The 14,567-nt window shown below is 49.6% G+C and overlaps 1 protein-coding gene across 2 annotated transcripts; it reads right to left on the bottom strand.

Moving 5' to 3' along the window:
* Nucleotides 1-9,557: 9,557 nt before the first annotated feature.
* On the bottom strand, nucleotides 9,558-13,926 carry PHB1 (prohibitin 1; the record flags this gene model as incomplete). 2 transcript variants are annotated; one of them, XM_082010746.1, is made up of 6 exons in its annotated part: nucleotides 9,558-9,770; nucleotides 10,746-10,841; nucleotides 11,951-12,067; nucleotides 12,711-12,853; nucleotides 13,268-13,429; nucleotides 13,839-13,926. In XM_082010746.1, 6 exons carry the CDS (start codon nucleotides 13,924-13,926, stop codon nucleotides 9,558-9,560), a joined length of 819 nt encoding a protein of 272 aa, XP_081866872.1. The 2 variants fall into 2 exon arrangements, with proteins under 2 accessions (XP_081866872.1, XP_081866873.1); XM_082010747.1 differs by lacking the exons at nucleotides 10,746-10,841; nucleotides 11,951-12,067 and having other exon boundaries at nucleotides 9,558-9,626; nucleotides 12,705-12,853.
* Nucleotides 13,927-14,567: the final 641 nt, after the last annotated feature.

Raw genomic sequence — 14,567 nt, 5'->3', positions numbered from 1 at the left:
TGTCAGCAAGGGTTATTTTACTCCCCCCAAATAAGAGCTGTGCAAAGATTAAAAGGAAGTGTTAAGTCCCCCTTTCTCAGTGGACACCATCACTCTGCAGAGGGAGAATTAAAAAAAAAAAAAGGTAGGGGACCAAGTGCAAAAAGTGCAAATATCCTTGGATTCTAAAGTGCTTCTGATAGAATGAAACCAAAGCACTTGTCCTCGTGGCCGTGCTGTGTCCCATCACCATTGTTGGTGGCCTAGGGAAGAGACAGTTGCAGAGGAGAGTTACTCTTCCTAGCCCTGCTATGTGGTTTGGCTCCTGAGTGCCCAGGGCGTCCTGCAGTCGCATGCTTTCTTCCCTGGCTGTTTGGTTAATGGAGGGTGACAGTTCCTCATGCTGATCCCAGGGAGGGATCCAGCTGAGAGGCTGGCTGTGGCACTCAGTCCTTTTCCCACAAGGAAGCCAGTTTCAGCTATTTACATCCCTCTTTGATCTAGCTTTTGACATGAAAAGACATGTCAGCCAGGTAAAGGGAAACAAAATGCAGCAACAGCCCCACATCTCTGCTTGCACATGATCTGTTCCCTAGCACACACCTGCCTCACAGCCACAGATCCTTATCAGCCCTCTGATTTCCTTGCTGTCATCTCTGCTTTCCCTTCATGCTGGCGTATAACTTCTAGAGGCAACTTTCTGCACCTTATTCCCTGCTCAGTAAGATGCTGTGGCTCCTGTGCCTCCTCTCTCTGTCATTTCCCTTCTCTCTAGAGCCTAACCAGTGTGGGAAGTGCCCTCATGTGTCCTCCTCGTTGTATGCAGTGCCAGGGACAGGTGATACAGATCTTCATTTCCTCCTTAAACTGCTGCAGTGTTTCAGCAAGCAGCTGTTTGCAGCTCTTTCCAGCAGTAGCAGCAATACAGCAGTAAGTGACATTGTCCTGCCCTGGAAACCAGATTTTTTTCTTTTTTTCTGGTAAGCAGCTTAGGACTTTTCAGGATGAAAAGTACAACAGAAATATGAGAATTTGCTGGGCAAGGGGCTGCAGACACAGCAGAACAGAGTGTTAACCACCTCTGTTTTTTCTAGAGGACTAGATGTTCTAGACTTGCTGAGAAGGCAAACTTAAGAAGTAAGATTATTGTTGAGGTGCACCTAGCTCTGTGGTGGGGATAACCAGCACCAGCTGCAGAATAATGTGGGGGAAAAATCAAACAGAGGTGAACTCCTACTTTTATCAGTGGTTAATTTTCCTGTGGTGTGGGCAGGCTTCTTGGGTTTGCAAAGCTGGCTGTTCCTGGGCAGTCCCTGAGCCACCTGCTCTGGTTATTTTATATGGCTTTCAGGCAGCAAACCAGGGCTGGAATCCTCTAGTAAGGGGTATGTCTGCCCAGTCCAGGGCCTGCAGACCTGTGTGAACTGTGGTGCTGCGACATGGGGTCCAGTTTACAAGAGTTCTCTGCTTTACCCAGGCAGTGATGGCTCTCTGCTTCATCCGGACTCCTGCTGTGATGATTTCTTGGGAAACTCAGCAGCCAGCACACCAGCCCTTCTATCCCTCTTTCTTCCCACAGACAACAGGGCTCCTTTCCTGCTCTCCCACCTGCTTCCTCCCATGGTGACTGTTGGTGGCTAGTTGGTGCGGGTGACAGGGCTTGCACTACGCAGGGCCAGGTGGAACAGCACTAGCCCTTCTCTGCATGCTAGATGTTTTGCCAAGTCTTCCACATCATAACAGTTCTGTTTTGGGAACAGCCTGAACTGGGCATGACTTGACACTGAAGACCGTGTGAGAGTGCAGTTGTAACTGGGACTCTTTCTCCTTCCCCAAGGGAAGAAAGGCCCTTGGAGCTCAAGCTCAGCCTTGGTGCTGCTCAAGGGTGCTCTAAAGAACAGGCCCTGCCCCACTAGGAAAACAAGCCAAGGGTGGGAAGAGAAACTGAGGCACAGACAGGGTGCTGACACCTTGCTGACCCAGTCTGCAACCCAACTGCTTTACTCTCAGATTAATACTTTATCTTTTAGGTATCCTGCTATGTCCTGTATGATTCAGGATCCTCACAAGCGATGGGAAAGGAAGCAAAAGGAAAACAAAGGGTTTTTCCTGCCACCTTTTGTCACAGGAAGCCCTATGCTGTCTGAGGGAACCACCACCACTGAATGCAGAGGCGCTGGGCTTTGAGACTATACAGAGCAAAGTAGAAGTTCAAGCAGAGGAAATTCCTGTTCCCATTCTCTTTTCACCTTTACTAGTTCAATGGAAGGCCACAATTAAACATTAGCTGCCTCTAAATAATATTGCAGAGCTAACACCCAATAGCATGTCCTTGTGCCCAAGATTAGACCTTTGGAGCAGAAGTCCAGACTGAGGTACCCACTGGTGGTACCAGTAGCTTTAACGCTGCCCTTCTGAGAAGACACAACGAGCTCTCCCTAGCAAGTATTTTAACACAGCAAGCACCTCAGTGCTGAGGTGCAGCTGTTCAGGGAGACAGCATGGCCAGCTGGTTTCAGCATGGTTTTTACAGGGCCTTGTGCATTAAGGTCTTGAACTAAGCCTGGGCAGGGCAGCAGTAACAGCCATGTGTAATACAGAAAAGCCTGGCAGATCCATGTGTTGGTTATTGACTTTCTTTGGGGTACTGGGGGAGCAGGCTGGTAACATGGCTGTATTATCAGAGCTGTCAGCTTCTGCATAAAAATCATGCCACAAAAAAAATAAAGTTCTCTTTGGGGAGCCTTGGTTTTGTGCTTTTGTTTTCTTTATTAAAGTAAAATACAATTCTGGGATATGGTAGTTGGACAAGAACAAGATGGGAGTGAGGGAAACCCACAGAACTGGGCTTTTACTCTTTGTTGTCTGTTTTATCAGCTTTGGTGTTATGCTGTAATCTCAGGTAGTCTCCCCAGCAGACTGCCTGCATAAGGGAAAATAGAAATGTCGCCATAGCAGGCTGTGGGAGACATTTCCTGCGTTAAGAGCACCTCTGCTCAGATCAGCATCACCCCCTACCAAAGCAGTGCAAGTAGTGTCCATGTACCTTGGCTGGTGAGGAACAAACTGGTTTAACTAGAGTCCTTTCCATTCATACCCAGTCTTTCAGCCTAGCTTTTTGGGTAGAAACTTCCCTCTGGGTTTGAAAAGCACCCATGAAAAGCTGAGCTTGGGAGGAAGATGCTGGAAATGCTAGAAACAAAGCCTCAACAGAGCTGTATTTACCAGCTTTGCAGAAGACTTCTACCCGTGAAAGTCACGTTTGAATTAATGTCTCTAGGATAGACTCACCTTGTTCAGGCTTAACCTCTGCTTCCTTCCTGTTCTTGCCTCTTGAATATTTTTAACCTACTGCTTCAGAGCCATCTTGCCTGCTCTTTCCTAGCTGCCTCCTGCCCTTCCTGCCCCTACCAGCATGGGGGATGTGAGCATGTCTTGCAGCTGGCATCTTCCACTGACTCTCACCTTCTGCACTGCTGTCTTGCAGCTCAGTTTGGGACAGAATTTCCCATGCTTATGCACAGCTTTCACTTGTCAGAGATGAAAGATAATGCACTGCAGGTTTCTGACTCAGTCCAGATCAGCATCATGTGCAGATCTAGTGTGGGGAACCCCAAATGCTGCTTTTACAACAGCAGTTGAGCTTAGCCTCCCATGGGAGCTTCCCAGCCTTTCTAGTTCCTCTCCTTTCTCTGGGATGTGTTCAGCCAGAACTGGATGCCTGCTCCACTAGGTCCTGTCCCCATAGATTTGGTCATCACTTACCCTGATACCTCTCTACCTGCAACAGTCCTCTCCTGCTGCACCAAAGCACAAAGTCGAGTCATCCCCAAGTAGACCTGACCTACCTCTGAGAATTACAGTAGTGTAAGTCAGGACTTGCTGGACTGAAGTCATCTCTGTTCTGCTGATGGAAAACAGGCATATATGAGGAACATCAGCCCCCAGTGCTGCCTAGTGCCAGGCAAGGAATAATTAAACAAAATTTGGCCCGAAGAATTGTTCCCCATCTCCCGGCTGAGCTGAGCTCAAGCCTGGCTTAGGACATTATTTGCTACCCACTTCCACAAGCGCTTTCTCCCCCCACATCCTCTGTGTTTCAGGACAGAGGCATTTTCTGCTAGATCCACTTGGATATAAACAGCACAAAGGAAGCAATAAGGAAACTCCTCCCTATTCCTTGCTCTAACCACTTCAGACATGCTGCCAGCTTGCTGCAGGGTATAAATTATCACAAACTCGGGGAGCTCCCTTACCTGGAAAGGCTTCAACTCTGGTGCATCAGCGACTGTCAGGGAGCAGATGCCCATTTCAGTGTAACAGCCATGCTGCAAATTACAACTGCTCCAGGGTGCCTGTCCATGTGGTTGCTTTCAGTCTCCTCTTCACAAGCCAGGTAGGCTGGTTATCTATTAAATAGGGAGAGAGCGCGTGAGAGAGGGTGAACACAGAGGAAATCAGGCAGTTTCCTGTTTGTTTATCACGAACAAAAGCTTGTTTGGCTGGTCTGAATGTTGCTAGCAGGCTGGCCCAGCTGCTGCGGGTGCTGCAGAGCTGAGCACTTCCACTAGCATGAAAGGAAGAAATAAAGCAAAGTCTCCCAGGAAAAACAAAACAAACCTAAACCTCCCTGGAAGTTTGCAGCCAAGACAGTGCAGTGGCTAGGGAGATTTCACCTTGGCTTGTAGGGCTTTGATGTGTGAAAGTGGCAAGCAACTGCTGCTCTTTGGTCTCAAGTGGGAGACGCATTCTGGCAGCAGAGAGGGCTACAGTCCCCCTCATACATACCACAGCAGGTCTTACCTTGTTCATTTCCAGCAGACCTTTGCCCAAGACCTGGTCCCTGTAGCTTAGTTTTTGGACTGTATTCAGAGAAATACAAATGATGAGTCCGTGTTGCCGCTACTCTAATTGCTCTGGGACCACAAAACTACAGGGCTTCAGATTAAAAAAACTGCCAAGCTTTTACCAACACTGGGCTCACCAGTATGAATTCATCATGCTAATAGTCTGGACCCAAGGACTCAACGCTGTTTTCCCACGTCAAGCTAAATCACCTTGCACATCTGAAGTCAGGCCTAGACATTTCTGTTGCTCCTCTCCAATCTGAATTTGTAGTAAGCTTGGGACAGTCATTGGCGGGTGGGAAAGGAGGAATGCTGAAAGGGCTGCAAGGAGGCAGGCTGCAAAGCCAAGCCACCCTGGGACCAGGGTTAGAAAGGGAGACAGGCATTTGCACCTTTCTACTTTAGGCTAGAGGAGTTAAAACCTGGAGCTGGAGATGCTCAGCAGAGCAAAATGGGCACCAGAGGTTCACCAGGACAGCCTGGCACAGGGGCTAAATCACTGTACCCGCCTGCCCACGTTGTACTGCCTGTCACACAGCGCTCATGCCAGCTTGTGCTTTTTCTTCCTCGCCCAGAGACTGTGCTATTGTGTTTGCCCTTGTCCACGTCCACACCTTGTGTCCTCTGCCCAGGGCAGGGTGACCTCCCCGCTCACCTGTCCCCACGGGAGGCTGAGGACACCCTTTGGTCCCCGCTACCCTTCCCTGTGCAGCGAGCAGCATTGCTGCTGCCACCTGCTGGGAGAGCAGCCTGGCTGCCGGCCTCCGCCGCTCCTCCGTTTGCATCCACCTGGCCTGCTGTAAAAGGGTGACCCCTTCGCAGACCTCCTTCCTGGCTAACGCCGCCTCTCACGGTTAGCAGCAAAGCTACAAGCCTCCATCATTCACCCGCAAAACACCTCCGGCCCCAAGGCTTTGGTGCCAAGTGTAACACTTTGATGGAAAATGGAAAGATCCAGGAGTACCTGGTGCAATGCTGATGTGAGTCAGCTCTGGGGAGGGAGAGCCTGATGGACGGGCATTTAATTCAGACTAGCAAACACCCAGGCTGAGGTCTGGGGCAGAGCCTTTCTCTGAATAAATTTTTGGGCCATTTTAGCTGGGTTGCTTAAGGAAACGAGTGCTTTCTCCAGCCCAGGAACACATCCAACCTTGCTGGGGAAGCACTGGCTTCATGCAATCATGCTGTCCTTCCTCCAGAGAAACCAATTCCAATGAAGGGATTAAAAGTTGTTGAAGATACTAAATTCAAAGTGGTTTGTGCAAATAGGTGGCAAAAATGAAGGAAAGTTGACCACAGAAAGTATGCCCCTCCCCAAAGCAGAAGTGTTAGCATGGCTGCAATCCCCTAGTAAGCATCAGAAAGCCCACACAGCAGCAGACAACTGGTATAATTGCCCAGTGCAGGAAATTCTTCAGTCAGACTTGGGCCGCACATTTCAGACAGTGGGAATCCAGATGTGACAGGCAGACCACAGGCCCACTGGATTTTCTGTTCACAGAAAGAAACCCGAGGTTTCTTCACCTCCCTTCAAGTGGCATCATCCAGCCGCCTCCCACCCATGATCATGGCTTACCTTGGGCTGAAGCGTCTTACCCAAAAGATGTGGTGGTCATGGAGTACTATAGCAGTTGCTCCTCCGGGCACGGTCACAAGTCAGCCCCTCTCTTGCTCTCTCTAAGGATGAGTTGAAGGGGGAAGATCTGCTGTTTCTGGAGCATCTCCAGCATCTTTGTACACATGAGAGTTGCAAAGAGCAGGCAGCCCTTGCAATAGCTCTGCTGGCTGGGAGCCAGCTGCCTTCGGCCAGCAAAGCAGCAGGTGACAGTCTCAGGACACCAGGCTGATCAGCTGGTTTACACAGGCTCTCTGCGAGGGCAGACGAGGACCTGCGCAACAAAACTCCTCTCTCTTCCCTCAGTACGAAGCCACATGCCTTGACCCTCTCTCTTGTTGCTCCACCTCAGGTTGCGCTCCTGAGCACGAGCAAGTTTTTTGTTTTTTGGGTTTTTTTTACTGGATTATTAGGAGCAACAGGGTTAGAAATGCCAAACAGAGAGGGTGGGGATGCCTTGTTTGTTCGAGCAGCGCGGGCGGCCTGCCTTCGTGTTACCTAAGCCCGAAGCTCTTTCTATTGCCCTGACAGGTAGAGCACTGAGAGCGAGTGCTCACACCCTGCTAACGCCTCCCGAACACTGCGAGGGAAGGGCCAGAATCCTGGGAAGTGAAGTTCAGCCTTCGACTCTCTTCAGTCCAGCCTTGGCCAGGAATGCCGGGCAGGCCAATCCTTGACTACACAATCTTGACTTTTTGTTTTTATGCCAGCACCTGAGAAGTTTGGCCAAGGATGCCAGGAAGCTCTCGCTCACTGCTGCACAGCTCTCTGAGCAGCATCCACCCAGCAAGCAGAAGGCTGTTTCCTCACCCAGTATCCCCGTGCAGCCCACACAAAACCACGTCCTGATTGTAGGGTCACCGTTCCCATCTGGAGCCAGGTAGCTCGATGGTCCACATGGTCTATGAGGCTGAAGAGCAGCTATAAACACAATGTAAACAAGGAGTTCAGCTAGCACACACCGAGACAGCTACAGGTTCAAGAGCAGCTTTGAAGTCTGAGGAGTTCATGGCAGCTTTAGACATTAAGTGAGGCAGAGCGAGGGTAAAGGAGCAGTTAACAGCCAGGGAATGTTTGTAAAAAGAATTACACCCAAAAGCAAAGGAATGGTGATTAATCAGACCCAGGGGCCACAGTTAGAGCCTCAGACACCTCCTCCAGAGAGGCTAACGGCAAAAGCAGCAGGAAACGCTCCACACTCCACTGAAAATGCAGAACTGGAGGGAGAGGTAATGCAGAGCCACAGAAGCTGGGAAGGGATTTCAGACATGCTGTTTTGAGCCCAACACCTGGTGTATGAAACTGAGAGAAACGCAGGAAATGCTAAGGGGGCTTTAAAAGGAGCCTTGGGAGAAAAGTGGAAGCTTCCTTAGAAGTGTCTGAAGCGGTAAACCAGAAGAATAAAGAACAAGAGCACTTGAGGGGGAAGAGGTCTGGAAGTTATTTGGGAGTTACAGACCTGACTGCTCAGCTGCTTAAAATATTTTGCAAGCTCAGGCACCTCATCACTGCAAGAGCGTACCTGGCCCAGCAGAAAAAGCAGGCAAGTTTTTCCATTTTGCCAGAGGCGAGGGCAACAACCCAAAGTGGCTGTACAATGATGAAATGAGCCCACCGTTCACAGCAGCTTTCCTGAGGGCTCAACATCCTCAGGGTAGTGATGACACCCACCTAAGACTTTACTGCTCAGGGAGAACAGACATTGTATGAGCATCCTATTTGCAGGATGGGGGTTATGGTGTGCCAAGCTAGTACCGTGCCTTCTGACAGCCGCCTACAGGTTGGCAGTTCACTGCAGGCTGTGTCTGGTACAATACACCCCCGTTTTCTTCCCACCGGCATGGTATTGCATCAAAAAAGCACCCTGGAAAATGTATGTACGTGCAGTAAATGACAGCCTGAACTGTGCACGGAAAGCAATTAAAGCCCTCACATTAACCTGAAGATACTCGCAGCCTTACCTTGTTGCAGGAATTCAGCCCAAGAATCACGTTTCAATCTTTAAGTTGTCGGGAGTAAGACCTATTTGCCTGTGCTAAGTGACTTTTATCCAAATAATCTAGCACAAGCATGAGGTGTTTTGATCCATTGACCCAACCTTCATTCTTCTGAGATACCAAAAACAAACCCCACACTACTACACTTGGGATTGTGACATTTATTGAAGGCTGGTTATACAATCTCACCCATCACATCCTCCTCACAATTCAGGTTCCCTAAATAAAAAGGGCATTGATGTAACAGAGAATTCTGCCCACCTCTGACTGCCTGAGCCACAGAGCACTGAGTCATCCCCTCTTTGTCCCAGATGCCATCTGGAATAGGCCAACTGCCACTTTTACTGACCTTGGTCAAAGCACCAATGCTGCACAACAGGGCAAGCAGCAGCAAACAAATCAGTGCGCAGCAGCATGGGGAGAAGTGGAGATGTCCCACTCCAGCATGTACATGAGAAGTATTTCCTGCAGAGGAAGCATCTTATCCTCCATGCCTGAAATCTATCCATCTACTGCAAAGTGAATCTCTGCTATTCTCACCCCCAGCCACAATCCGCTCGATCTGTGTGTCCAGCTATCAGTGCTATGGTTCACACAGGCACAGCAGAGCCACTGTCCTAGCAGCTAAGATGTCCTCTTACTCTCAGCTGACACCTGAAAAAAGACTGGCTTAACTTAAAAGCGAGCCCTGAGCGTCCCTGTTCTGTAGTCCAGGACCTGCAAGTCTTTAACGACCCTGGCTCAGCCAGCCTAAAGGCACTGAAGCATTGCTGTGAAACCTGATTGACACAGCACTCTTGTGGTCAGGGAAGTCACCTGCGCTACCTGTTTGTCCCAGGAGTGAACAAATGAAAACTCTGCTCCTGTTGCTCAAACTGCCTGGAAAGGGGCAATTCTCAAACCTAGCGTAATGGTCAGTGGAGCCAGTGCTCTGACCGTACATGGGAGGAATGCAGGTTTGTTGTCAAAAGCGTTCAGTTTTATTTGATTAAGAATTCAAAATGGGTTGAATTTTCATTTCCTCTACTTTGACCAGTGAGGAAATAGCAAAGATTATTTTGGAAAGGGCTGATCTGGTAGGTAGAGGTGACCAGGCTAGCTATGGCTGCACAGCCAGGATCACTGCGGCAGCTGGAGGAGCACTGACTGTCCAGAGGGCAGGTAGGTGATATTGCGGGACCGTGAAAGCTGGTATGCGATGTCTTCAGCTGCCTCCAGCTTGCGCAGCTCAATCAAGCCATCGCCTGCCGTGGCCAGCGAGTTGGCAATCAGCTCAGCTGCTTTCGAGTCTCCCTCAGCAGAGATGACAGCTGCTTTCTTTTGCTGTTCAGCCTGAAAGCAAACAGATGAGAAGAGGAATAAGCAACAGAGAAAACAAGAGCAAAAGAGAAGGAAGATGCTATTGTCATGTTTAAAACACAAATTCCCACTTGACCACTCTGCTGTTCTTTTCCCCAGTAGGAGAGCAAAGATAGAAGGTGATTTTATTTTAAAGCTGTATTCTGCTAGACTGTTTTTCTGCCTACTGTGGAAAAAAAGGTTGAAAAATCATCTTGAAATTGCCTTATCAGTCTTAACCTCATGAAACATTAACCCACCTAAGGGCCCTCTTGGTGGAAAATTGTCTGTGAAAGATTTAAGAACTTCATCGGAGTTAAAACCAGGTCAGATAAACACTTCTATGTTTAACCATCCTGTCTGATTACATGCATCTTACTGCATCCACTGGATTAACTTTTGGTGTAGTTGTAGGTTCTTGCAGTCTCAACAGGCACGTGTTCTCAGCTGTACTAGGGTACTTTTACATGAAACTGTTTCTGCAGATGCTCACCAAGACCCTGGGTTGATCTGAGATTACGTGGTCTTGCATGTAGTCAGTAACACTCCTAGGACACAGCCCCCGTGCCCGTATCAAACTTCATGGAAAGCTTCAGACACCCGCTCAAAATTCACAAACACCAGGAGCACTTGGGTTGCAAATTTCAACCCTGAACCCCATTTCTAACTGACACTTCCTCCTAAGTGCTGTTTCCTCCCTCCTCCTTCATGCACACATTTCTGTTCAGCACTTCAGTAAGACCGTGACATGGAGTAAAAGCAAAAAAGACCCCAAACCCCAATAAAACAAACCTTAGACTTTATCTATCCAACAGCCACGTGCCAGAGCTGAGAACCGTATCAGCATTATGACCCTAAGTGACTTCATCATTCAACCTGCCCGGTCTTCTGGACAGGTGAGATGTTCACTGCAAGCTAGAGTGGGAACGAGATACCAGAACCATTTCCGAGTTTCTCAGGACAAGGTACCTTTTCGACAATGAATCTGGCTCTCTCTGCTTCTTGCTGGGCTACTTGCTTCATTTCCACTGCCTCAGTGAACTCCTTGCCAAAGGTCAGATGGGTCTGCAGGGTAGAAATCAAGCAAAGTCCACAACGCTGACAGTTTACAGCAGCACTGCTGCGACCTATGCAGCTCCCAGGGGGGAGGCAGCCTGCCTGTATCAGTGAAACTGGAATGGAGATGGAATGCCAGTACCCCTAAAAGAACAGAAACTGGGACAAGTGGGCCTCCCCATCCAGTTTCAAACTCTCAAGGGAGACACCACAAGCACAACTCCAGCAGACCAGTAACACCAGTACCTTCAAAGATACACCATGCTCCCCTGCCACCACCACTTGCTCAAGCCCTCAGCAGAGGGAGCCGGCTCGCCCAGCGCTCCCCCTCCCAAGGCAGGGAAGCCAGCTGTCTGCCAAGCCATCCTACACCTTTCAGGTGTGCTCAGCCTGGGCTGTTTGGAGAGCTGCAGGCTCCTGGGATGGGACAGGGGAAAGGGGAATTTCCTCCTGTGCTCAGGAGAAAGCAACAGAACCAAAAAGAGTCAAAACACTAATTTTGCAGAAACAAAGTCACCTTCCTGCAAAGGCTTCCCACATGTCCATTTCCTCTAAGCAGGTTTTTGAGGGAAGTCCCAGAAGAGAGAGGGAGACATTAAATTACAACAGATTTAATTTACAAAGCTTATAGGGAGATAGGAGGAAGGGAGAGCTCCCTCCTTGAATAGTCTTAGAAGACACAGCCAGAACAAAACCTAATACCTTGTAGAAAAAAGGATGCTATCAAAAGTGGGTATTTTCATTACCTCCTCATGCCTAGCATTTTCTCCCTGTGTCTCAGGGTGCTTGTGAAACGGCTGCCTTCTCTAAAGCAGTGTGCAGCCTGATCCATCACCCACAGAAGCATTTGCTCTTCATTTTAACTACAGAAGCCCTGCAACAGTGAAGTTTGTCGTTAAGCCAGTGCAGCGGAGCCTTCAAGGGCTTGCTCAAGGTCACAGGCCAGCAACAAAACCAGAGGTACTGACTGGAGCTGTAACCGCTATGTCACATGCGAATGCAGACGGACAGACATAGTCCACATGGCCAAACGTCCAGCCCACCTTTCTTTGGCCATCTCCATTTCTCTTATTTGGGCACACTCCAAAGAGGAAAAAATGAGAAGGTAGAACTCTTACCAAGGACACATCATCCAGAATGAGCCCGAAGGTAGCTGCTCTCTCTGTGAGGTCTTCGCTCACTTGCCTTGAGACCAGCTCTCTCTGAGTGATCAATTCTCCAGCATCAAAGCGAGCCTGAAATCAGGATGGACAACAGTGAGAAGAAAGCTCCAAGAAGTGATAGATTCTCCATGCCCTGCTTGTCTGTGCACCCACGAGTCCCAGAGTTAATCCAATTCTTCTCCCAAAGCTAGCAAACTCGGAGCTGCCCAGGAATTTGAAGTAAGAGAAAGACTGAATGACTAGAAATTTTAAGTGTAAGCTGGAGGGGAGGTTGTCCAGTTGAGCACTTAACATAAAAACACATAACTGGACTAAAGTTGGTTAGTAAATATTTAGCAGTCCCCTGGGGATACTGAAGACCTCTGGTTTTGGAAGTAAGCTGAAATCGACGATTATAGAAGTGAAAATCTCAGTCTCCTGACTGCAACTCCCAGCCTGAAGAGCAGAACTAAGAGCTGAGAGCAGATAATGAAAAAACCTCTTTCCATCCAGAGATCATCCAATGTGGTTCAAGTCAGGCCTAGCAGTCAGAATGACCGAGAAGCAAGCAATTAACATAGCTACAATTAGCTTTTCTGGATGGCGCCTGGGAGCCTGAGGGGTGGAAAGTGAAGCCTTATTCTGGAACACAACATATTCCATACTCCAGCAGGTCTCTCACTGCTAAAAAAAAGAGGAAAGCAAGCTAACCCAGCAGCTCTCACACTGTCCTTACCACAACAGACTTGAGGATTTCAGTTGTGATTGAGGGTAGGACACGCTCATCGTAGTCTTCTCCAATACTGGTGAAAATCCGCGGTAACTGGGCAGTCACGGGTCTAAACAGGATACGCAATGTGATGTTCACGTTCTGTAGATCTGTAGAAACAGTGTCACGAGTTTAGTGTCAAACCACAGGGACTGGAGATATCCTGAAGCTGTCCCCTCCAGGACAACTAAATGAGAACGAATAAACATTCAGACTTCTTTTTGCCAGCAAAGACAAGTTATTCTTACCACCCCTTTCACCTTGGGATCCAGATCCTCCTTACAGCTAAGATTTAAGCTTCAGTTTGTTTGCGATACTGGGAATTACTTGCCCTACTGTAAAGGCAGAAAGTTTACGTTTAAAGGGATGACTTACAGGACTGAAGGAAGGGTATTTTAATCTGTTCTGTAACTAAAAATACAGGTCAAACCACTCCTGACTGTGTGCCAAAGGACTCAGGACACATGGGTGAAAAATCATCAGAGCATCTGGTTCTCTTATGGTTGCCAGGTCCAAACACTCACCTTTGCTGCCAGTGATCACAGGAATGTTACGGGGTCGAGAACGGCAGTCAAAAATGATGGGTTTCTGTACCCAGGGGATGAGGAAGTGGGTACCTTCTCCTACCACTGTGTCCTGGACCCCACGGAATCGGTCAAAGATGACAGCTCTGTGGCCTGCATCAACTGGGGAAGAAAACAGCATGTCAAGCACAGTTTCACTATTGCCATCTGTTGTACCTGCACACCAGCAAAACCTTCTCCATGGAAATGGTCTGTTGGGGATAGTTAAAGCCTTTTGCTCCAGATGACTGGTGAAATTAATTAGATCTTTGGGAGCAACAATGCAAAGAGAAGATGCAGCCATGACTCCTGGCCCCCCAGTCTGCTCACAAGGGCAGCAGCTGATTGACAGCTTTCTGGATAAAGGACCTTGCAATCCTCTTGTAATATAAAACAGCCCAGCAAGGCTTCATGTCTATTTTCTCTCAATACCATTAGCAATAAAAGCACAGAGCAGCAGCCAAGATACTGACAAAAAGAAAAGGAGAAAACATGTAAAGTGAACTTGAAGCGTTCAGCTTCTCCCACTCACCATTGTAAAGAGCAGAATTGACAACTCCACCTGCGACAGCCAACCCCAGGCCAAGCTTCCCAAGGCTTTCAAACACCTTCGCAGCCATTTCACACGTCCAGTTCCAGCCCCTTTATAAAGTCCCTCCTGCAAAAACCCACCAGCTTGTTAAAACCGTATTAAGCAAGAAGGCCGGGGGTCCTGTGTGCAGGTGCCTATGAAAGGCAGCATTAACCTCCCTCCAACAACCCCGGCCTGCAGTGGCGCCAGGCCCCCAGGCCTCCATTGCCCTGTGCCCCCACAACAACTCTCCCTCCCTCAGCGGCCGCCTCAGCCCCGCGGGCCTCCGCCCCGGGCCCCGGGCCCAGCGCCCGAGGCCCCGCAGCGCCCCGCCTGGCTGGGGACCCCCAGGCCGCCCCCCCCGACCCGCCCACGGCTCCCCCCAGCCCCTTTGTACTACCGCGGCTCCCCGCTGCGGGCCCTCCGTACCCCGAACCCACTCCAGCCGCCTCCCGCAGCCCGGATACCCGCCCCCCCCGCCAGGCCTCCCTCTCCACGCTCCCTCCTAGGCCTCTCGTCCCTAGGACAGGCATCCCGTGAGCCAAGTCCCCGCTCCCGCCCGCAGGCCCCGATCCCGGAACCTACCGCACCCTCCCGCCCCGCTCCCCTCCCCGCAGCGCCCCTGACCTCCACATGAATCCGCGGCCACCCGCCCCAGCGCGCCTGCGCGCTGCGCTAAGACGCCCGTTC

This window comes from Phaethon aethereus, assembly GCF_964289735.1.
Source record: "Phaethon aethereus genome assembly, chromosome: 25".
NCBI classification, from domain to species: Eukaryota; Metazoa; Chordata; class Aves; order Phaethontiformes; family Phaethontidae; genus Phaethon; species Phaethon aethereus.
The sequence above is the reverse complement of the archived record's forward strand: the minus strand, read 5'-3'. Positions and strand labels throughout refer to the sequence as shown.